The sequence below is a fragment of the Chiloscyllium punctatum genome, chromosome 44, assembly GCF_047496795.1.
Source record: "Chiloscyllium punctatum isolate Juve2018m chromosome 44, sChiPun1.3, whole genome shotgun sequence".
Lineage (NCBI taxonomy): Eukaryota > Metazoa > Chordata > Chondrichthyes > Orectolobiformes > Hemiscylliidae > Chiloscyllium > Chiloscyllium punctatum.
The window spans coordinates 2141892-2165672 of NC_092782.1; the positions used below are offsets into that span (position 1 = coordinate 2141892).

The 23781-nt window shown below is 41.4% G+C and overlaps 1 protein-coding gene across 1 annotated transcript in view; it reads left to right on the forward strand.

The window, feature by feature from the left end:
* The window catches only part of LOC140466589 (uncharacterized), a 91336-nt gene that overhangs the window by 62163 nt on the left and 5392 nt on the right, over positions 1-23781 (forward strand). Inside the window, exons 30-39 of the mRNA XM_072562042.1 lie at positions 627-4709; positions 4808-5040; positions 12725-12908; positions 13025-13244; positions 14111-14295; positions 17383-17452; positions 19509-19609; positions 19756-19787; positions 22241-22336; positions 23417-23474. Of these exons, the coding sequence (XP_072418143.1) occupies positions 627-4709; positions 4808-5040; positions 12725-12908; positions 13025-13244; positions 14111-14295; positions 17383-17452; positions 19509-19609; positions 19756-19787; positions 22241-22336; positions 23417-23474 (5262 nt within the window). The remainder of the gene's footprint in view (positions 1-626; positions 4710-4807; positions 5041-12724; positions 12909-13024; positions 13245-14110; positions 14296-17382; positions 17453-19508; positions 19610-19755; positions 19788-22240; positions 22337-23416; positions 23475-23781) is intronic.

Here is a 23781-nt window from a genome sequence, read left to right on the forward strand (position 1 = left end):
AAAAAAGGGAATCATGTGATTGCAAGAAAACCAACTAATTCTTCATGCTTGTTGGAGAGAATTTAGCCTGATGGTAATGTCATTGCATTATTGTAGTGGTAGCCTACTACATTGATGACCCAGGTTTAAATCGCACCAAAATAGCTCTTGGAATTTAAATTATTAATATATCTGGAATGAAAAGCTTGTCTCAACCATGGTGAAACTATTGTTAAAAGGCCCATCCAAGTCACTAATATATTTTAAGGAAGGAAATCCTCCAACCTTCTCAGGTCTGGCCTACACGTGACTCCAGATCCACAGCAATTTGTTGGTTGACTGTTAACTGTCCTTTGAAATGATCTAGTAAACCATTCAATTCAAGGAAAAAATTGACAACAAATTCTGGCCTTCCCATCAATGCCCACATCCAAAGAAAAAACTTAATGAACAAAACTCTATGGCAGTGACTCATAAAACTCTTTTGGATTCGAGAGATTGCTTTTAGACTTAAAGTTAGTACAAAATGTCCTTCAATTCCATGATAAATTGGCATTGTCTAATACTCGGCAAAGACTGGAAACACATTCTGTAATAATGGATTTGTTTCTGATTGTGTTGTTTTCTGTCGTATTTTTACCTTACAGATGGGTGTAAAGGCGAATGGTCTCCATGGTTTAATGAAAACACACCAACTCTGCAAAACAGAGCAGACACTGAGTTATTAAACCAAGTGTCAAGTTCTCTGTGTCCATTCTATCCCTATCAAATTACAGACATTCAGTGTGAGGCTCTCAAATATCCCCAGCGCCCAATCAATGAGATGAAAGATAACGTGACGTGCGATAAAGAAACAGGACTTGTTTGTACTTACAGTCATCAGGCATCCGAAAGCAGTTTAATGTGTTTGGACTACAGGATAAGAGTTTGCTGTCAGCACCCCTCACCCAGCACAAGAGCTACCCCAAAAACATCAGTAACAACCACAACTAAAACACTTCCAACAATACCTACATCCACAACGACCACATTTCCCACAACACTCACATCCACAACTACCACAGTTCCAACAACACCCACATCCAAAACTACCACAGTTCCAACAACACCCACATCCACAACTACCACAGTTCCAACAACACTCACATCCACAACTACCACAGTTCCCACAACATCCACATCCTCAACTACCACAGTTCCCACAACATCCACATCCTCAACTGCCACAGTTCCAACAACACTCACATCCACATCTGTCACAGTTCCCACAACACACACATCCACAACTACAACAGTTCCAACAACACTCACATCCACATCTGTCACAGTTCCCACAACACACACATCCACAACTACAACAGTTCCAACAACACTCACATCCTCACCCTCCACAGTTCCAACAACACCCACATCCACATCTGTCACAGTTCCCACAACACACACATCCACAACTACAACAGTTCCAACAACACCCACATCCTCACCCTCCACAGTTCCAACAACACTCACATCCACATCTACCACAGTTCCAACAACACTCACATCCACATCTACCACAGTTCCAACAACACTCACATCTACAACTACCACAGTTCCCACAACACACACATCCACAACTACAACAGTTCCAACAACACCGACATCCTCACCCTCCACAGTTCCCACAACACTCACATCCACATCTACCACAGTTCCAACAACACTCACATCCACAACTACCACAGTTCCAACAACACTCACATCCACATCTACCACTGTTCCCACAACACTCACATCCACATCTACCACAGTTCCAACAACACTCACATCCACATCTACCACAGTTCCAACAACACTCACATCTACAACTACCACAGTTCCCACAACACACACATCCACAACTACAACAGTTCCAACAACACCGACATCCTCACCCTCCACAGTTCCCACAACACTCACATCCACATCTACCACAGTTCCAACAACACTCACATCCACAACTACCACAGTTCCCACAACACCCACATCCACAACTACCACAGTTCCCACAACACTCACATCCACAACTACCACAGTTCCCACAACACTCACATCCACAACTACCACAGTTCCAACAACACCCACATCCACATCTACCACAGTTCCCACAACACTCATATCCACAACTACCACAGTTCCAACACCCACATCCACATCTACCACAGTTCCCACAACACTCACATCCACAACTTCCACAGTTCCCACAACACCCACATCCACAACTACCACAGTTCCAACAACACTCACATCTACAACTACCACAGTTCCAACACTCACATCCACAACTACCACAGTTCCCACAACACCCACATCCACATCTATCACAGTTCCCACAACACTCACATCCACAACTACCACAGTTCCAACAACACTCACATCCACAACTACCACAGTTCCCACAACACCCACATCCACAACTACCACAGTTCCCACAACACTCACATCCACAACTACCACAGTTCCCACAACACTCACATCCACAACTACCACAGTTCCAACAACACCCACATCCACATCTACCACAGTTCCCACAACACTCACATCCACAACTACCACAGTTCCAACACCCACATCCACATCTACCACAGTTCCCACAACACTCACATCCACAACTTCCACAGTTCCCACAACACCCACATCCACAACTACCACAGTTCCAACAACACTCACATCTACAACTACCACAGTTCCAACACTCACATCCACAACTACCACAGTTCCCACAACACCCACATCCACATCTATCACAGTTCCCACAACACTCACATCCACAACTACCACAGTTCCCACAACACTCACATCCACAACTACCACAGTTCCAACAACACTCACATCTACAACTACCACAGTTCCAACACCCACATCCACAACTACCACAGTTCCAACAACACCCACATCCATATCTACCACAGTTCCCACAACACCCACATCCAAAACTACCACAGTTCCAACAACACCCACATCCACAACTACCACAGTTCCAACAACACTCACATCCACACCTACCACAGTTCCAACAACACTCACATCCACAACTACCACAGTTCCCACAACATCCACATCCTCAACTACCACAGTTCCCACAACATCCACATCCTCAACTACCACAGTTCCCACAACACTCACATCCACAACTACCACAGTTCCCACAACACCCACATCCACAACTACCACAGTTCCCACAACATCCACATCCTCAACTACCACAGTTCCCACAACACTCACATCCACAACTACCACAGTTCCCACAACACTCACATCCACAACTACCACAGTTCCCACAACACCCACATCCATAACTACCACAGTTCCCACAACACCCACATCCGCATCTACCACAGTTCCAACAACACTCACATCCACAACTACCACAGTTCCAACAACACCCACATCCACAACTACCACAGTTTCAACAACACTCATATCCACATCTACCACAGTTCCCACAACACTCACATCCACAACTACCACAGTTCCCACAACACTCACATCCACATCTACCACATTTCCAACACCCACATCAACAACTACCACAGTTCCAACAACACTCACATCCACAACTACCACAGTTCCAACAACACTCACATCCACAACTACCACAGTTTCAACAACACCCACATCTACAACGACCACAGTTCCCACAACATCCACATCCGCATCTACCACAGTTCCAACAACACTCACATCTACAACGACCATAGTTCCAACAACACTCACATCCACAACTACCACAGTTCCAACAACACTCACATCCTCAACTACCACAGTTCCAACAACACTCACATCCACAACTACCACAGTTCCAACAACACCCACATCCACAACTACCACAGTTCCTACAACACCCACATCTGCATATACCACAGTTCCAACAACACCCACATCCACAACTACCACAGTTCCAACAACACTCACATCCTCAACTACCACAGTTCCAACAACACTCACATCCACAACTACCACAGTTCCAACAACACCCACATCCACAACTACCACAGTTCCTACAACACCGACATCTGCATATACCACAGTTCCAACAACACTCACATCCACAACTACCACAGTTCCCACAACACCCACATCCACAACTACCACAGTTCCTACAACACCGACATCTGCATATACTACAGTTCCAACAACACTCACATCCACAACTACCACAGTTCCCACAACACCCACATTCACATCTACCACTGTTCCCACAACATCCACATCCACAACTACCACAGTTCCAACAACACCCACATCCACAACTATCACAGTTGCAACAACACCCACATCCACAACTACAATAGTTCCAACAACACCCACATCCACAACTATCACAGTTGCAACAACACCCACATCCACAACTACAATAGTTCCAACAACATCCACATCCACAATTACAACAGTTCCCTCTACACCAACATCCACACCTACAACAGTTCCCACAACACCCGTATCCACAACTACCACAGTTCCAACAACACACACATCCACAACTACCCCAATTGCAACAACACCCACATCCACACATACAACAGTTCCAACAGCACCGACATCCACAATGACCAAAGAATGGCCAAGAACCACACTGACAAACATCCCAACATTTATTACCTCACGCACAATACCGCTGACAACGCAATGTTTACCAGATCCAAAACCCACATGTCCAAAATCAGCGAAATTTCTCGATGAAAATGGATGTGAGAAATGGTATTGCTATTGTAAGTATCATTTATTTTTGGAATTGATTATTTTTATTCAAAACTCTTTAAACATGATTAATGAGTCTCCTTTTGCCCTGGTCTCTATCTTCTTTCAGGCCAATGTCAAGTATGGGGAGACCCCCACTATCTCACTTTCGGTGGTACACAGTATGATTTCTTTGAAAATTGCACATACACACTTGTTGAAGAACAAGTTCCCAAATACAATTTCTCAGTTCTCGTCGATAATTATTACTGTTTCGAGGGCCTTCCTATGTCTTGTGCGAGAGGGATAGTTGTATCTTACAAGGAAAGTGTTGTAACTATTACAACTGGACGTCAGCATCTGGTATGTACAACAGAATAAACAGTAAATTTGGATTATTTATCATCATTAACTGTGTGAGAAGTGACCTTTTGAAATGGTTAAAATTGTGCCCTTTAATAAAAAATATTGTTCATGGGATATAATAGGACATAAACATAGAAAGTTGTAAAATCAGAATTGTTGCAGTGTGAATCAATCAGAGAACAGTTGGTATTTTATGTCTATAACGACTCTGAAAGGGTAATGGAGTTAGTTCCCTTGTTCTTTTCCCAAAGCAAAATTATTTTTTCTTTCTACAGACAATTATCCACCTCTCTTTTGAACGCCACGTTTGCATCTTGCTCCATCACATTGTTCGACATTGAAATTCAAACCTTCACTACTTTTCCTGTAATTATTACTTCTGTCATATTGATTCTTTTGCTTTTTCTAAAATTTTTGTTTTTATTGAACAAATAGATTTTTTAATATTACAAATACAAAACAATACAATTCAAAACAGGACTTGTTTTGGACCATTTGTCAAAATTTAAACCATGGATATCTTCAGCATGTCCCAGTGCAAGGTCTGTATGGGCATTCCTCCCCATTGTCTTTGGTCTTGCGATAGGATTCTTTTGCTTTAATCTCCTTAATGTGGTGTCCCCTGGTTTGTTACCCTTCCACCAGTGGAAATGGTCTTTGTCAAAATGATCACCTGGATTTTAAACACTCTATAAATCGTGTCTTAACAAAACTGTAAACCCAAAATACTAAAGTTGCTGTAAATCTCGAACAAAAACAGCAACTGCTGGAAATTCTCAATAGGTCAGATGGCATATATGGAGAGAAACAAGGTCAGATCATTGGCCATTGATCATCACAGACAAAGGAGATGCAGGTACAGGAACCTAGGGGCATTTTGTGCACAAATTATAGAAGTTGGCAGTGCAGATTAAGAACATGTTTATGTGGGCATATAGGATCCTTGGGTTTGGATTATAGAGGCATTGAGTCAAAAAACAAGATAGTGCTGATGAAAGTAATTTCTGTCTTCTTTCAATCTTCTTTTCACTATGGACAGCAGCCCATCTACTCACAAACTAAAGTACCTCATCCCTGGAATCATTCTATTAAAACATTTCTGCATTCTCCCTAAAAACTTCACATCCTTCTTAAAGTATGATACAAAAAATTGAACATAATCATCAAATACATAGTTTTATGGCGATTAATCATAACTTTATTGGTTCTGCATTCTCCATTTATGAAACCCAAGATACCACATTGTCACCTTCAGAAATTTCTGCACATATTTTTCCTAATCTCTGTTTGTGCATCTCTTTTGCAATTAGAAAGATATAAGACAGGAGCAGGAGCAGCTTGCTTGTTAACAACAAATGCAAAGTATTAATTTAGTTCTTTGGCTAATTCTCGTGCCTCCAGCTGCAGACTTGAGTTTTAGCCCCAGTGCTTCTCCTACTCTCTTTCCAATTATACATGTCCATAGAGGACTGCTGGATCTTTTTTTGTTTAAGCTGCTAGAGTCTTCTTATACTTTGCCATTTTTTTCCTTTCTTACTTCCACTGTGATCAGACTAAGTGTAGCCTAGTTCTCATTTATATTAACTTGACATGTATCACACTTGCTCTTTTTTCTGCTTCAGCTTACATGCTATCTCCTTCATCATCAAGGGGCTCTGCCTATGGTTGTCCTGAGTTGACCTGTCATTCAACTGTGCATTGAAATTCCTGAATCATTCCTTCGTTAAAGGTGTTCCATTGTTCTAGAAAAAGATGTATTCTCACCCCAATGAAATTTGCTTCCCTCAGATTAGATATATTAATCCTATGATGCTCCACATAACCTAAACTTTATGATATTATGATCACTATTGCCAAAATGTTCTCATCCTGACAATTGGTCCATTCATTTCATAGAATCATTTCAGAAACAGATCTCCTTCTTTTACACCATTACTGTCTCAGCCCATATTATGATAAATAAGCCCCAATTCTAATGCTTTAAAGTGTTTGTGCCTTTCTCTAGTACCCTACACTTTTGCTGCTGGATAGTATTACCCCAGTTAGCACCCGTAGTAACTAGGTTATTTGTTATGTGTGTCCAAGAAAATGTTCTGATTCAGTATGTGGATGAACCCACTAGAGAAGGTGCAAAATATGACCTACTCCTGGGAAATTAGATTAGATTAGATTCCCCACAGTATGGAAACAGGCCCTTCAGCCCAACAAGTCCACACTGACCATCTGAAGAGCAACCCACCCAGACCCATTACCCACCCCATGTTAACCCATGACTAATGCACCTAACACTATGGGTAATTTAGCATGGCCAATTCACCTGACCTGCACATTTTTTGGATTGTGAGAGTAAACCGGAGCACCTGGAGGAAATGCACCCAGACATGGGGAGAATGTGCGAACTCCACACAGTCACCCGAGGCGGGAATCGAACCTGGGTCCCTGACGCTGTGAGGCAGCAGTGCTAACCACTTAGTCACCTTGAAATAGACAGGGCAGGTGACTGAGGTGTCAATGGGGGAGCACTTTGGGGCCAGCGACCATAATTCTATTAGTTTTAAAATAGTGATGGAAAAGTACAGAACACATCTAAAAGTTGAAGTTCTAAATTGGAGAAAGGCTAATTTTGACGATATTAGAAAAGGACTTTCAAAAGCTGATTAGGGGCAGACATTTGCAGGAATAGTGACAGCTGGAAATTGGGAAGCCTTAAGAAATGAGATAATGAGAGTCCAGAGATGTATATTCCTGTTAGGGTGAAAGGAAAGGCTGGTAAATGTAGGGTATGCTGAATGACTAGAGAAATTGAGGGTTTGGTTAAGAAAAAGAAGGAAACATATATCAGGTGTAGACTGGATAGATCGAGTAAATCCTTAGAAGAGTATAAAGGTAGTAGGAGTATACTTAAGAGGGAAATCAGGAGGGCAAAAAGAGGACATGAGAAAGCAATTTGTGGGCAATTTGTTAGAGGGAATCCTGATGGACAGGACTACATGTATTTGGCAAGGCAAGGATTGTTTATGAAATAGTCATCATGGTTTTGTGCATGGGAAATCATGTCCCACAAACTTGATTGAGTTTTTTGAAGAAGTATCAAAGAGGATTGATAAGGACAAAGTGGTAGACGTGATCCATATGAACTTCAGTAAAGTGTTCGACAAGGTTCCCCATGGGAGACTGATTAGCAAGGATAGATCTCATGGAATACAGGGAGAACTAGCCATTTGGATACAGAACTGACTCAAAGGTAGAAGACAGAGGTGGTGGTGGAGGATTGTTTTTCAGACTGGAGGTCTGTGACCAGTGGAGTGCCACAAGGATCGGTGCTGGGTCCATAAATGATTTGGATGTGAGCATAAGAGATATCATTAGTAAGTTTGCAGATGACAACAAAATTGGAGGTGTAGTGGACAGCAAAGAAAGTTATCTCTGATTACAATGGGATCTTGATCAGATGGGCCAATGGGCTGAAGAGTGGCAGATGGAGTTTAATTTAGATAAATGAAAGGTGCTGCATTCAAAGTTTGTGAGAAGATTTGTAGCTCGGGTGCTCGTTGTTGTGGTTCTGTTCGCCGAGCCGGGAATTTGTGTTGCAGATGTTTCGGCCCTGGTCTAGGTGACATCCTCAGTGCTTGGGAGCCTCCTGTGAAGCGCTTCTGTGATCTTTCCTCAGGCATTTGTAGTGGTTTGAATCTGCCGCTTCCGGTTGTCAGTTCCAGCTGTCCGTTGTAGTGGTTGGTATATTGGGTCCAGGTCGATGTGCTTATTGATTGAATCTGTGGATGAATGCCATGCCTCTAGGAATTCCCTGGCTGTTCTCTGTTTGGCTTGTCCTATAATAGTAGTGTTGTCCCAGTCGAATTCATGTTGCTTGTCATCTGCGTGTGTGGCTACTATGGATAGCTGGTCGTGTTGTTTCATGTCTAGTTGGTGCTCATGGATGCGGATCATTAGCTGTCTTCCTGTTTGTCCTATGTAGTGTTTTGTGCAGTCCTTGCATGGGATTTTGTATACTACATTGGTTTTGCTCATGCTGGGTATCGGGTCCTTCGTTGTGGTGAGTTGTTGTCTGAGAGTTATATTACAGGACAATTATAGGACTATTATAGGTCAAGCCAAACAGAGAACAGCCAAGGAATTCCTAGAGGCATGGCACTCATCCACAGATTCAATCAACAAGCACATCGACCTGGATCCAATATACCAACCACTGCAGCGGACAGCTGGAACTGACAACCGGAAGCGACATATTCAAACCATTACAAATGCCAGAGGAAAGATCACAGAAGTGCTTCACAGGAGGCTCCCAAGCACTGAGGATGTCACCTAGACAGGGGACGAAACGTCTGCAACACAAATTCCTGGCTCGGCGCACAGAACCATAACAAAGGTGATGCATTTTGGGAAAGCAAATCTTAGCAGGACTTATACACTTAATGGTAAGGTCCTAGGTAGTGTTGCTGAACAAAGGTACCTTGGAGTGCAAGTTCATAGTTCTTTGAAAGTGGAGTTGCAGGTAGATAGGATAGTGAAGAAGGCATTTGGCATACTTTCCTTTATTGATCAGAGTATTGAGTTTTGGAGTTGGGCGGTCATGTTGCGGCTGTACAGGACATCAGTTAGGCCGTTGTTGGAATATTGCGTGCAATTCTGGTCTGCTTTCTATCAGAAAGACGTTGTGAAACTTGAAAGGGTTCCAAAAAGATTTACAAGGATGTTGCCAGGGTTGAAGGATTTGAGCTATAGGGAGAGGTTGAATAGGCTAGGGCTGTTGTCGCTGGAGCATCAGAGGCTGAGGGGTGACATTATAGAGGTTTTTAAAACTATGAGGGGCATGGACAGGGTAAATAGACAAAGTCTTTTCCCTGGGGTTGGGGAGTCCAGAACTAGAGGGCATAGGTTTAGGGTGAGAGGGGAAAGATATAAAAGAGACCTAAGGAGAAACCTTTTCACGCAGAGGGTGGTACGTGTATGGAATGAGCTGCCAGAGGATGTGGTGGAGACTGGTACAATTGCAGTATTTAAAAGGCATCTGGATGGGTATATGAATAGGAAGGGTTTGGGCTGAGTGCTGGCAAGTGGACTAGATTAGGTTGGGATATCTGGTCAGCATGGACGATTTGGACCAAAGGGTCTGTTTCCATAAGTACATCTCTATGACTCTATGACTAAATAGGTCTGCCATCGGCCTTTTCAGAATACCAGATGGATTTTTATGTACTACCACTGATCATCTGAGATTAAGCTGGCAGGTCATAAGGCTTGGTGCAAAATTGAGTGTCATGTTGAAGACAAAGGTCATTACCCACCTACATCTCCTGATATTCTGGTATTTTACCAGGCTATTGGCTGCCCCACCAATCATATTATTCATTGAAGGCTTGAAGTGACCATTGGCATCCTAAGGACCTTCTCCTATCTCTGTTGGTATTTAAACCATGACAAGGGGTTGCACAGCATATAAGAGGTGAAACCTGATGGCTTTTTTTGTGATCTGAGGAGACCTATCCTATCTGGACTCCCTGTGCTCAAAAGGGAGCATGCACATGCCCTCGCATGATCTTCCATTCACAAATGTGATGCTCAATACTGCTTGCTACAGCCCAACAGATAGACCCAGGTAAACCACGGTCTCCCCCATACCCTGTTGACCTTCAAATCCAACTCCATGGCTCCTCAACATTGGGACCTTCCAACTGTCCCTATATTGGCCACTACCTCAAGCGTGCTGCTGTGACTGGATAGCTGCTAACCATTCAGGGCTTGACTTTCTCCCCCGTGGTCCTCTCCCTGAGCCAATTGCTCATACAACTGACCTAAACAAGTGGAGGTGCGTTCACTCCAACCTTTCAGCCAGGGTAGGTACAACTGCCTCCATGTGATTCCTGCCCATCTTCTCTCTGCCGCATCATTATATTCTCCATTAGTATTGCAAGTAATTGCAAACCCTACTCTTCCTTTCTTTAAATTTCTGTCTTTCCTGAGCATCTTCTATCTCAAGATATTCAGAACCAAGCTTTTATGCCACATTATGTCATTATTTTCTTCTGTAATTCACAAACTGAACCTACCTTGCTTCATGCATTTTTTACATAGAATATAACAGCACTCATGAACATGAAGGCATTAGAGTTGTTACTATTGAGGTCTCACCTGCCTCAAGACCAATTTCAATGACACAGAAATCTAAACTCCTACCTCCTCTACCATCTCTACAGCCATGCAGTAATCTGCTCAATCCTCTTGTTCCTGTTCTCATTCATGCAAGATACCAACAGTAGTCCAGAGGTTATTGTTTCTGAGACACTTCTTGCTAAGTCGTGCTTGTAATTCTGGCAATGTCCAAATAGCTCCACTGCCCAGACGACCATGGACCTGACTCTAGTTACACTCCCCTAACAAATTGTCCACATTACCAAATTAATAATGGTTTGAAATGGTTTGTACTCATGGAACCCCTACATTACATGCCTGAACCGACTTGATATTTCAGCAGTTATTATATTCCCTTTCTGCCTTCACACTATCTTGAAATCTGCTCTTTACATAGCTCTTAGTTTGTGGATGCATTGCAGTGACTCCAGCCACAGCTCAAGCCCAGTGGTCGAGCTGGTAATAGTTACTGTCCAGGACAGAAGAACTGCCCTGAGGTTCCCATGTGGAGTAGGGTGTGCCTCTAATGGAACAGCAGTGACCTGCCACATCTCTATTTATTGGACTACTAAATTAATCTGGTGTAAATAAAACTTAAGACTTTAAAAACAAACTTAAAATACAAAACATGTTTTAATAACTCTAATTCTTTACCTTAGCTCCTTACCTCAATATGCTTCCCTTTCTCACGATCTTATCTTTCATGAGTTCTGCGATTCCTTTCTCTTCTCACTGACACTGATCTACAATCACTCTTTCTTACTGTGAGACATTTGCTATGACATAGCATTCGTTTAACGCTTTTGAGAAAGGGGGAGAAATGAGAAGTTTGGCAAGGATTACTGAGTTTTAAGAAGGGGGCTTTTAGTGCAGGAAATTGAGATAATAGAACTAGAGAGAGTTTTAGAATCCTGGTGACTGAGGGCTTTCTGATCAACAGAGGAAAGCACTGAGGCTAGATTAGATTCCCTACCATGTGGAAACAGGCCCTTTGGCCCAACCAGTCCACATCAACCCTCCGAAGAGTAACCGACCCAGACCCATTTCCCTCTGACTAATGCATCTAACACTAAGGGCAATTTACCTGACCTGCACATCTTTGGACTGTGGGAGGAAACCAGAACACCCAAAGGAAACCCACTCAGACATAGGGAGAATGTGCAAACTCCACACAGACAGTCACCCAAGGGTGGATTCGAACACAGCTCCTTGGCACTGTGAGGCAGCAGTGCTAACCATTGTGCCACCCAATGTACAGGTACTAAAGAGAAGAGCTGGAATAATGGGCTTTCAGAGCTGGGCAGAGGGTTAAGCAGATGGATAATTAAAAAGGAAATAAATATGTGAAAAAGCCATTGGGCAACAAAAAAATCATTGTAAGTGAGCAAAAACAGTGGCAATGGATGAAGAAGAAGTAATGAGAAACGGAAAACAGAGGTACTATGTGCTTCAATCATCAGAAAATATTATGTGATTTTTCACTGAAATGGTCCAGTTATTTAGGATTTTAAACCATTATTCACCTTTACAGATAACATTTGATGGAGCCATTGTGACTGTTCCCTACAGTTTGAATGGAATTGACATATATTCTACACACCACAGTATATATATTTCTATTCCTGAAATACAAGCAATCATAATTGCTTTTGGAGATTCCTTTCAAATTAGATTGTCACAACAATACTTCCTGAACAATACTCAAGGACAGTGTGGTATGTGTACCTCATTTTCAACTATATGTATTCCTGAAAGATGAGATAATCATACTATTTCTTTCAGAGACACTACAGATACTTGTAAATGACAATGGATTTTTTTTCTCTCAAAGGTTCTTGCGTGGATGCTGGTGATGATTGTATAACAAGGGATAGGGAGGTCATGCCAAAACACTGCTGCCACATTGCTGCAAATGACTGGAAATTTCCTGACCCAAATAAGCCGTACTGTCAACTAACTCCTAAAACTAACTCAAAAGACCTTTGCACTGATCCAACTCCCCCTCCAACATGTACCCCAGAAAAAACAATTTGCATGCTACTTTTGGGAAAGTATGTGAATGTTTTCATTCATATTTTACTTTTATCTAAATAAATACAAGAAAGTAAATTGTAAAGATAAAGATGGACTGACAAAATGCAATTTGCATTTATGAAGAGAATATATATAGCAAGAGAAAATTGGTTGGTCCACAGATATTTTGAATTTCATAGTCTGCTGTCTCACTTATACCTCAAGGCATAATTGATGATTTGGAGAATTCATTGCTCCAGATGTAACAATATTTCAGCTATTCCTGGTGTTTGTGTTGTGAAAAAAGTATATGATACACACACATATATGTATTATATGTTAATATCATTTATTTTAGGTTTTGGATGTTGAAACAGTGGCATGTGGGTTTTGATCTCTGTACAAAAGAAGGTTTAATGATTGACTTGTCAGCCTTTCTGGAGCCATGACTTAAAATCAGTGTAGTTCAGAGAACAGAGAACTGGGCTCTCTTGAAGTTAAATTGAAGTGACGTTTCTTTATTTGTATTCTGGGAGCTTTACAATCGCAACATTGAAATTCGTGATCTTACTTTGAAGAATCAAGATTTTTGCTGAAGAAAACAATATCATAGATTGGAAAGGTTTCAGATACAATTTGTAGAAGACTGAGCTGAGATTAAATGTAAGAAATATTTTTTCTTTGTGAAATAAGCTAGTTCAGAATAGTAAGAAAATAGGTTACCTTAGTGGAAACAATTTGGTTTGAAAATTCCAGACTAGAAGTGTTTGGTTAGAAGATACATGAGTCTAAAAGAGTTTATATTGCCCAGAAACATAAATTTAATCTGTGAGATTATATTGCGCTATAAAAGAATAAATGTCTTTGTACTTTAATTTTCTTCTTTTTATTGTTTACCACGTAGACCATTTGAAGATTGCAGGAAACACTACAGTGAAGATGTAGATCGCTATTACCAGACTTGTCTCTTTGACCATTGCCATACAAACAAAACAGAATTTGATTGTTCCAGCCTGGAAGCTGCTGCTATTGCTTGTAATGATAGGGGTGTATGTGTCGACTGGAGAAACTTTACAGACGGATATTGCAGTAAGGATAATTATGCTTTTTTTTGCCAGAACTAAGAGACTAATCTTATCTGGAGAGGTTGAAATGACTGTGGCTACTTCCCATGAAAAAAATAGACTAAAGAATATAAAGTGTTTGATCGATCAGATGTAAAAAGATATATTTCCACTTGTGGGCGAGACTGTTAATGTTCTTAAATCTCCAGAATGCCAAGAGATGCAGGTCCAAGAAAAGGCAGACATCATTTTCAGTCAACTTTTCACAAATCTGTCATAATCTGTGAACATTCCAGAATTGCTCTATCATAGCTCTGTTTGGGATTTGAGCATTTCAGATCTGTTTTATCATGATTAAAACCAAATTGCTGGCAGTATCGCTTAGAACCTGACTGATAGGACTACATTTATCTCTTGCATCCCCAACACAGAAACCAGGAGTGCATAATAGCCACTGGACTTTGAACATGCACTTCCCACAGTTTTCTAGGAAGTAGTTTCAATAGATGCAAAATGAGGTGTACCTCAGGGTGGAATTTTATCCCAGGCTCCAGCCCTGGAGCCAAGGCTATCTCCAACAAGTATGTCTTTGGGTCTATTAAGGCTCCTAAATAAGCTTGAACTTTGTAGATAGTTGAGAAGAGAGAGGAATCAGGAGGTGAGTTACTTACCGCAAAATTTCTAGCCTTTAACCTGTTCTTAAACAGCAGTATGTATATGGTTGATCCAAATCTGTTTCTGCTCCATGGTAAATCCCAGGATGTTGATGGTGGGGAATTCAGTGATGGTAATGCTACTGAATTAAAAGGAGTGATAGTTAGATTTTCTCTCATTGGAGGCTGTCCTTGTGTGGCCCAAATGTTGCATAAATGTTACTTGACACTTATCAGCCCAGACCTGGATGTTCTCAAGGTTTTGCTGCATATGGGCATGGAATGCTGCAATATCTGAGCTGCTGGGAATAGTGCTGAACGTGGTGCCACCATCAGTGAACGTGTCTATTTCTGAACTCATGTTGGAGATGGTCTTGATGAAGCAGCCGATGGTATTTGGGCCAAGGAAATTGCGCTGAAGACTTCTTGCAGTGATGATGTGGGTCTGAGGTGATTGACCTCCAACAACCACAATCATTTTCCAGCTCCCATTCACAGGCTCATCTTCCTCCAGCTCAGAGCTGAAGCCTGTTCTGATCCATTGAACAGCCAAACCATTGTAAAAGCCACTCATTGTGTCCCAGTTTTCAGGGATAGGGCCATCATATTCATGCAAAATAAAACCCTGAAACAATCAAATCCCAAAATGCAGCACAGGAATATTATGAAACAAAATTGGACTTCAAATCAAAGGAGATGAAGTAGATAATCAAAAGTTTTGTCAAAAAGGTAGGTTTAAGGATCATCATAAAGAATGATAGAGATGCTTCATTAAGCAATTTAAGAACAATTTAAGACGCTGTAGGGTGTTTGGTTTGATTTTTAGATGGTTCGAATCACTCCGAGATCCCTGGTTCTGACACTGGACTTATTTGTGAAATGCAAAAGGGAATGTGAAATGCAAAAGACGGTAGACAGGTAATTGAGGGCAAAAGAATTTAGTTAACTTCAAAAGGTAAGTATACCTTTGTATCTCCCCACTGCAGTGGAGACCATATCAAGAGCAACCGACACTGTAGATGAGGTGTTTGGATGTGCAGGAAAATCTCTGCCGGATGTGGAAGGATTATTTGGGGCTTTGGATGGAGGTGAGGGGGGGAAGATGTGATGCAGGTTTTACATCTCTTGCCGTGGCAGGGGAAGGTGCCGGGAGTGGAGGATGTGTTGATGGCGGTGGGGGGGGGGTGGGGGGGGGGGGGGGGGGGGGGGGGGAGGTGCATGGACCTAACAAGAGAGTTGTGGAGGGAATGGTCTCTGCGGAATGCTGATAGGGATGGGGAGAGAAATATATCTTTGGTGTGGGGTCTGACTGTAGGTGGCAGAAATGGTAGAGCATGATGCATTGTATTGGAGATTGGTGGGGTGGAAGGTGAGGACCAGGACAGTTCTGTCCTTGTTGCAGTTGGAGGGGTGGGGTTCAATGGTGGAGGAAATGCGCTGGAGGGTATTGTTGGCCACATGGGAGGGGAAATTGCGGTCCTTGAATTAGGAGGCCATCTGGGATGTTCTGGAGTGGAACTGAGAGGAATTGGGAGTTACTTGACTCTCCTGCTCCTCAGATGCTACCTGACTGACTGTGCTTTTCCAGCGCCACATTTTTTTTTACTCTGATCTCCAGCACCTGCAGTCCTCACTTTGCCCTGTCCGGTATGTCTGTGCATGAGTATTGATTGAGTTGCGCCATTCAGTCTGAGTTGGATGGGGTTTAGGCCTTGTTGATTGTTCTTTTAGAGAAAATGTGTGTAATGGGTTTTGGGGCTGAACAATATTTCCAAGCAGCTATCTTTGTGTCTTGTCTATTTTCCCAGAGCATTGCCCAGCTGATTGTCTTGTTCTTTTACTTTTAAAAGTTATTTGAAAAGTTCAGGGTTTTGGTCCAATATTTCAGAATATGGAGATATTTTGCTCAATCCTACAAAGCTTTTGTTCTAAAGCAGTGTCATTCAGAAAGGAATGCCTGTTATATAGTTAAATAATTAATTATAAAATACTTATATGACAATCCAGGATGTTCTTTGGTCTATTTTCATTCACAAATTGTAATGAAATTTTAGAAGTGTTGCTCTGGTTTTTCATGGTCATTTGTTCACAGGTTTTAATTTCTAGAAAAAAGTTTGTTATTTTGCATTCCTACCTCATATGGGCGGCACGGTGGCACAGTGGTTAGCACTGTTGCTTCACAGCGCCAGAGACCCGGGTTCAATTCCCGCCTCAGGCGACTGACTGTGTGGAGTTTGCACGTTCTCCCCGTGTCTGTGTGGGTTTGCTCCGGTTTCCTCCCACAGTCCAAAGATGTGCAGGTCAGGTGAATTGGCCATCCTAAATTGCCTGTAGTGTAGGTAAGGGGTAGATGTAGGGGTATGGGTGGGTTGCGCTTCGGCGGGGCGGTGTGGACTTGTTAGGCCAAAGGGCCTGTTTCCACACTGTAAGTAATCTAATGTGTTTGCTTGCTTTTCAAGATTATACCTGCCCTGAAGGTTTCATTTATAAAGCGTGTGAAACTTGGGAAAATGATCAGTGTAAGAATAAGTAAGTATTTCCACTTGTCACACACTGAGGGCATGATGTGATGAACAAAGATTAATTGTCATGACACTCAGGCATTGGATACATGTGTCGAGATTGTGGTGCTGGAAAAGCACAGCAGGCCAGGCAGCATCCGAGGAGCAGGAAAATTAACGTTTCATGCAAAAGCCTTTCATCAGGAAAGAGGCTGGGAACCTCAGAGGTGGAGAGATAAATAAAAGGGGGCACGTGGCTGTGGGGAAGATATCTGAGAGTGCAATAGGTGGATGGAGGTGACGATAAAGGTGATAGGTTGGAGGGGAGGGTGGAGCAGATAGGTGGGAAGGAAAATTGGTAGGTGGGACAGGTCATGAGAGATAGCAGGTTGGATCTGGGATAAGGTGGATGGAGGGGAAATGAAGAACCTGGTGAAATCCACATTGATGCCATGGGGTTGGAGGTCGCAAAGCGGAAGATGAGGTGTTCGTCCTCCAGGCATTGGGTGATTAGGGAGTGGCAATGGAGGAGGCTCAGGACCTGCATGTCCTTGAGGTGGGCCCCAAGGACATGCAGATCCTGGACCTCCTCCATCTCCACTCCCTAACCAACTGATGCCTCAAGGAAGAAACCAAAGATGCAGGTCCTGACCCTCCAACTCCAGGGCATCAAGGTGGATTTCACTAGTTTCCTCATTTCCCGTCACCCCACCTTATCCCAGTTCCAACCTTCCAGCTCAGCACCACCCTCATGACCTGTCCTACCTGTCCATCTTCTTTCTCACCTATCCACTCCAGCCTCCTCTCCAACTTATCACCATTACCCCCATTTACCCCCAACTCCATCCACCTATCACACCCTCAGCTACCTTCTCCTCAGCCCCCCCCCCAACTTCCATTTATCTCTCCGCTCCCAAGGGTCCCAGCTTCATTCCTGATGATGGGCTTATGCCTAAAACATTGTTTCTCCTGCTCCACGAATGCTGCCTGACCTGCTGTCCTTTTCTAACACCAAACTCTCGACTCTAATCTCCAGCATCCGCAGTCTTCACTTTCTCACTTTCACCATTGGATGCATGACCAGAGTTTTCATCGCACTGTTGTAAGCTTTCAGAGCCCCATTCACCTGACAAAGGAGCAGCTCTGAAAGCTTGTGCTTCCAAATAAACCTGTTTGGACTATCATCTGGTGTTGTGTGACTTCCGAACTTTAGGAAGGGAAGTCCAGGACCCAGCAACAGTGAAGAAGCAGCAATATACTTACAAATCAGGATGGTGTGTGTCTTGGAAAGAAACCTGCAAGTGGTAGTGTTGGTGAATTTCCACTGTGCATCTGGTAGATGGCACACACTGTTGCTACTGTGCACCAGCAAGGGGGTTGGGTGAATACTGAAGGTCGTGGACCGGCTAGCAAACATGCAGGCTGCTTTGTCCTCAAAGGTGTAAAATACCTCCATGTTGTTTGAGCTGCACTCATTCATACAAGGGCAGAATATTCCATCCAATTCCTGATTTTTGACCTGTAGATGGTGGACATTCTTTGGAAAGTCAGGAGATGAGTTGCTCACTGCAGAATTCTCAAGAAGTTATGTCCACAGGGCATTATATCCTTTGCCTCTGATCTGTTCTTGCAGCCAAAGTAGTTATATGTCTCATCAGTGAAGTTTCTGGCCAATGGTAAAATATATCAATGATGGATCTGACTTGCAAATGTGTCTTCCCTAAAATATTTAATGCAAATTAAATTTAACTGACTATATAATTGATAGTCTGGCCAAAAAAGCTGCTCCCTTTGACACTTGCAGGCATTTTGACATATGCCCCAAGTGAGGGGAACCCATGTTTTCCCATGTGGGCATGGATATTATTACTTGCGTGCTTTTGCATACCCAATAACAAACACTTGGGCAACTTGAGCTGCTCACCACGTTTCTCCACAATACTTTCAGTGGTGAACTGGACCATCCTTGAATACAAATCACAAACAAATTACCAGTTGCTCATAACATAAGCAACGTTATTGAAGTTATGTGAACAGGATTCTGATATGTTGGCTTCATTGTTAAACATAAACTTGATTTTCAGCATGCTGATCCCTGGCCAGAAATTATATCCTTTGTCAGAAAGCTGTTTTTGTCCAAAAGGAATGATATTTTCTGAAAACAAGACCACATGCGTTAGCTCATGTAAGTTGTCTTCGTTTATTTAGACATGAACCTATTTGATAAATATGAATAGAAATTAAAGCAACTCAGATTTCATCAGCAATTTATTTAACCTGTTATTTGTGGAAAAAATGTACTGATAGTAAGTTTAAACTTCATTTTTATAGGTTGCATTGACAATTCAGGAAATCTCAGAGAAGTAAGTGTTTATTAACTGATACATTGTTATCAGGCCTATGTAGTTTGACAGATGATGCCAGGGGCTTAATAAATTTTAGGCAATCACATCATATCTATTTTATTGCATTGGATTTATAATCTGTCATCATCTGTTAAATACCACTATGAGGATATGATTTATCAAACGGGCTGCAATCAAGTGGTTCATCAGCAGTTTGCACGTTATAATATTTTTCTAAAACTGTCTATTTAATACACCAGGAACTACAACAGCATCTTAAGCTTATTCTGTTGATCATCTACTTTTTGTAATTAAATTCCAATTAAGACCAAAGCTCCAGCTCCATTATCCTATAAGCACAAATAGACAAGTGGTAATTAAAACTCCAATGCAAGCTCTTAAACAGAAATCCATTCAACACATCAAGATCAATCTACACCTAGATCATGTTCCCTTATTATATGACACTTTCATGTCTGGCCTTTTACATAAAGCCTCAAGTTAGATGTCTAAAAAATACAGGAAAGACTGTTCTAAGTTTAACTGAACAAAATCTAACCATAATCAACTTGCCACATATATCTCATTAATAGGGAGCCTCCTGTGTTCTGTTGGTTAGATTAAAATCAGACACTGCCTCATTTCCTCTTTATCCAAGCATCCTCCAAACTAGGTTTTCTCAACTTCATCAAAGTACAGTTATAAATTAGTTGAACATGATTTTACTTTCAAAACAAAAGAAAATTGACTCAGCCTGATTATTTAGGGCTAAAGGGATCAAAGGTTATGGGGAAGAAATCAGGAACAACATCTTGAGTTGGATGATAAGTCATGATCATATTGAATAGCAGAGCAGGCTCAAAGGGCTGAATAGTCTAGTCCAGCTTCTATTTTCGATCTTTCTATATTTCTATGATTCCTTGCAATAACTTCTTTAGTAACAGCTTCCAAAAATTTCCCAACAACAGATGTTAGGTTAATTCACCCATAGTATTCTACTTCCTGACTCTGCCTCTTTTTGATTAAACAACTTACATTTGCGACCTGATTGAATGGCACCTTATCTGAATGTCAGACATTTTGGAAAATTAAAACCAATGCACCAATTTTCTCAGCAACCACTTAATTTCCATCAGGACCTATGCACTTATTTACTCATAGCTCCAACAATTTACACAGTGCTACCTCATTGATGATTCTGATTTTCCTGAGTTCATTCCTTCCATTTCCAGATTTAATGCTGCTTCTGGGAAGTGACTTATATCCTCAATGCAGACTGATAACAGCATACCTGTTTAAATCATCTGTCATCTCCTTATTTTCCATTACATATGTAGTCTCATTTCTGTCGGACCAATGCTCACTCTGTTAACTTTTAATAATTTAGAGAAACCTTTACTGTCTGCTTTTAAGTTTGTTCAGCATTCTGTTGTACCATTTTTTTCTCTTTATTAATTTTTAGCCATTCCATTCTGTTTTACTATATTCTATCCAATTTTCTGACCTGCCACCTGCTTTTTTGTACAAATTTCTACTTTTTCTTTACATGGATACAGGCTCTATCATTACCCCTGAAATTTTTCTTACTCTTTGCAATGCACCTACTTTGCATGTTCTGAAATATTCCCTGCAATGCATCTCTATTGATCCATTCTTTAACCCAGTTTGCAGTTTACTTTAGCCAGCTCTGCTTTCATAGCCTTTATTTAGCAAAAGTTTCAGAATAACTCCTGAATGTAAAATTCAGCCAAATTTTGATTGCTGCTACCTATGACCACCGTCACTCTGAGATCAAAGTGTGATGCATTATGTTGATTTGCTGTGCTTTGCACAGTTAAAGCAGGCAATGAGCTGATGGGTTAGGTGCTGAGGAACTGGGGGAATGAGAGCTGAGGAGGATAAGGACATTGGGATGGAGGAAGTTCTCCTGGTCCATGATCATGTTCAGCTGCATCGGGCGCAAATGCCACATAGAACCTGATTAAGACTCACTTCCAATAGGTGAGATGTGGGGTTCCTCTGGGTGCTCCAGTTTCCTCCCACAATTCAAAAAAAAAGTGCAGATTAGGTGAATTGGCCATGCTAAATTGCCCATCGTGTTCAGGGATGTGTAGGTCAGGTGCATTAGTTAGTGATAAATGTAAAGTAATAGGGCTAAGGGTCTGGGTGGATTGCTCTTCAGAGGACTTGTCGGTGTGGACTTGTTGGGCCGAAGAGCCTATTTCCACACTTTAAGGATTGTACCATTGAGTCAGCTACCCAAAAGAATTCATTCTGGGAAGATTTTTCTGCTTCTCCTTGTTTTTCAAAATAATTGGACAGTCAGGAGGTGAAAGTAACAACTTACAAAAAAAACGACTGCTGTTTCAGAAATTACCTGCATTCCTGTGATCACTAACAAAAACTAAGATGGTTAATACATTTGTAGATGTTTTGTTGGTTACATTATTATTTGTGTGTTTCCTTCCTAGGAAGGAGAAACATGGCCTCATCCAACAAATTCATGCATTGTCTTCACATGCTCTAACTTTCAAGTTGTAATTACAGAGAGACCGTGCTCTTGTGAGGTTGGTATAGCTTTTTGTTTCTATCGACCAGGTGTCTCAATCTTGTGGGACATTGCTAAACACAGAACACTGGTTCAACTAAGATATTTAAAATGGATTTATTGTAATGGTCATTTTTGGATAAGTGCATGTTATTTTAAAAGAATTTCAAGCAAAGGAAGATATCCTCATATATGGATCATTTATATCATTTTTCATGTTGTTGAAAATATTCTGAAATTCATAAACCTTCATTCCTAATATATTGGATGTAAATCTCACCCAACGCAAGTGAAAGGAAAATCAATACTGAGCCAGAAAGGGAAAAATTAGGATGTCTGACCAGAACTGTTTGAAGGGATGGGTCAAGAACATTTTTCAGAAGTTGTAAATATAGATGCTATAAGGCAGCGAGCTGAGAGAAGGACCAGGTGGCTGATAGTTGCAGAGTCAAGGGAAGCAAGCTGATAAATGGAAAAAGATCACAAATGTACAAAGTCAGCTGAGGGGTTAAAGAATTATTGTAGATCAGTAAGGAGATGGATGATGGTGCTTACAACAGGATATGTTGGCAACCTTTCACTGTTTAGGGTTTAAAGAATATAAAGGCAGCCAGAGAGGGAAACAATGGAAGAAATTGAAGTTGATGAAGCACACAGTTGTTTCAGTAGCAGAAAGGATAATATTCTATTTCAAATATATATCAGTAAACAAAAACTATCAGTCATTATCTCTTGGCATTTAGATTTTGGCCTGTGATTTGATTGGTACAAAATTACTTTTGCATGATTTATTATCCATTAAATGGGAAACGATGTATAATAAATATATGGAATTGCCTGAATATCTTTTGTTATTATTATTAGTATAAATAATGGAATTAATTTTTCTGCTCAGTTCATAATCGTGTAAAGGGGGGGGGGGGGATGTATTAACGCATTTTCCAGGAACTTGAAGCAAAACAGACTCCTATTTCAGCAGAAAATCAGATAACTGCAAATATTACAAACATTTCCAGGGTTTTGCATGATTGCTCTGTCTTTTTCATATTCAGATAATCTTCACAGCAGTAACTATATGACATTAATTTTGTTTATTTAGAAAGAAAGTATCTGGGAGGAAGATTACTGCTCACATTGGTGTCGCAAAGAAACCCCTGGTAATCACTGACTTCTTTCCAGTAAAGCAAAGAACTGCAGAAATATGAAACAAATAAAAACAGAAATTGTTGGAGAAAACTGACAGGTCTGGCAACAGCTTTGGAGAAGAAACAGAGAGAATGTTTTGAATCCTTCGACCAGTTCTGAAGAAGGGTCACTGGTCTCAAAACATTAACTCTGTTTTTCTCTCTCCACAGATGCTGCCAGACCTGTCAGTTTTCTCCACCAATTTCTGTTTTTACTTGTTTCAGACTTTTTTTCTTTTCTTGGTTGCTTATTGAATATTCTTTTCCACTTTGTGTTTAA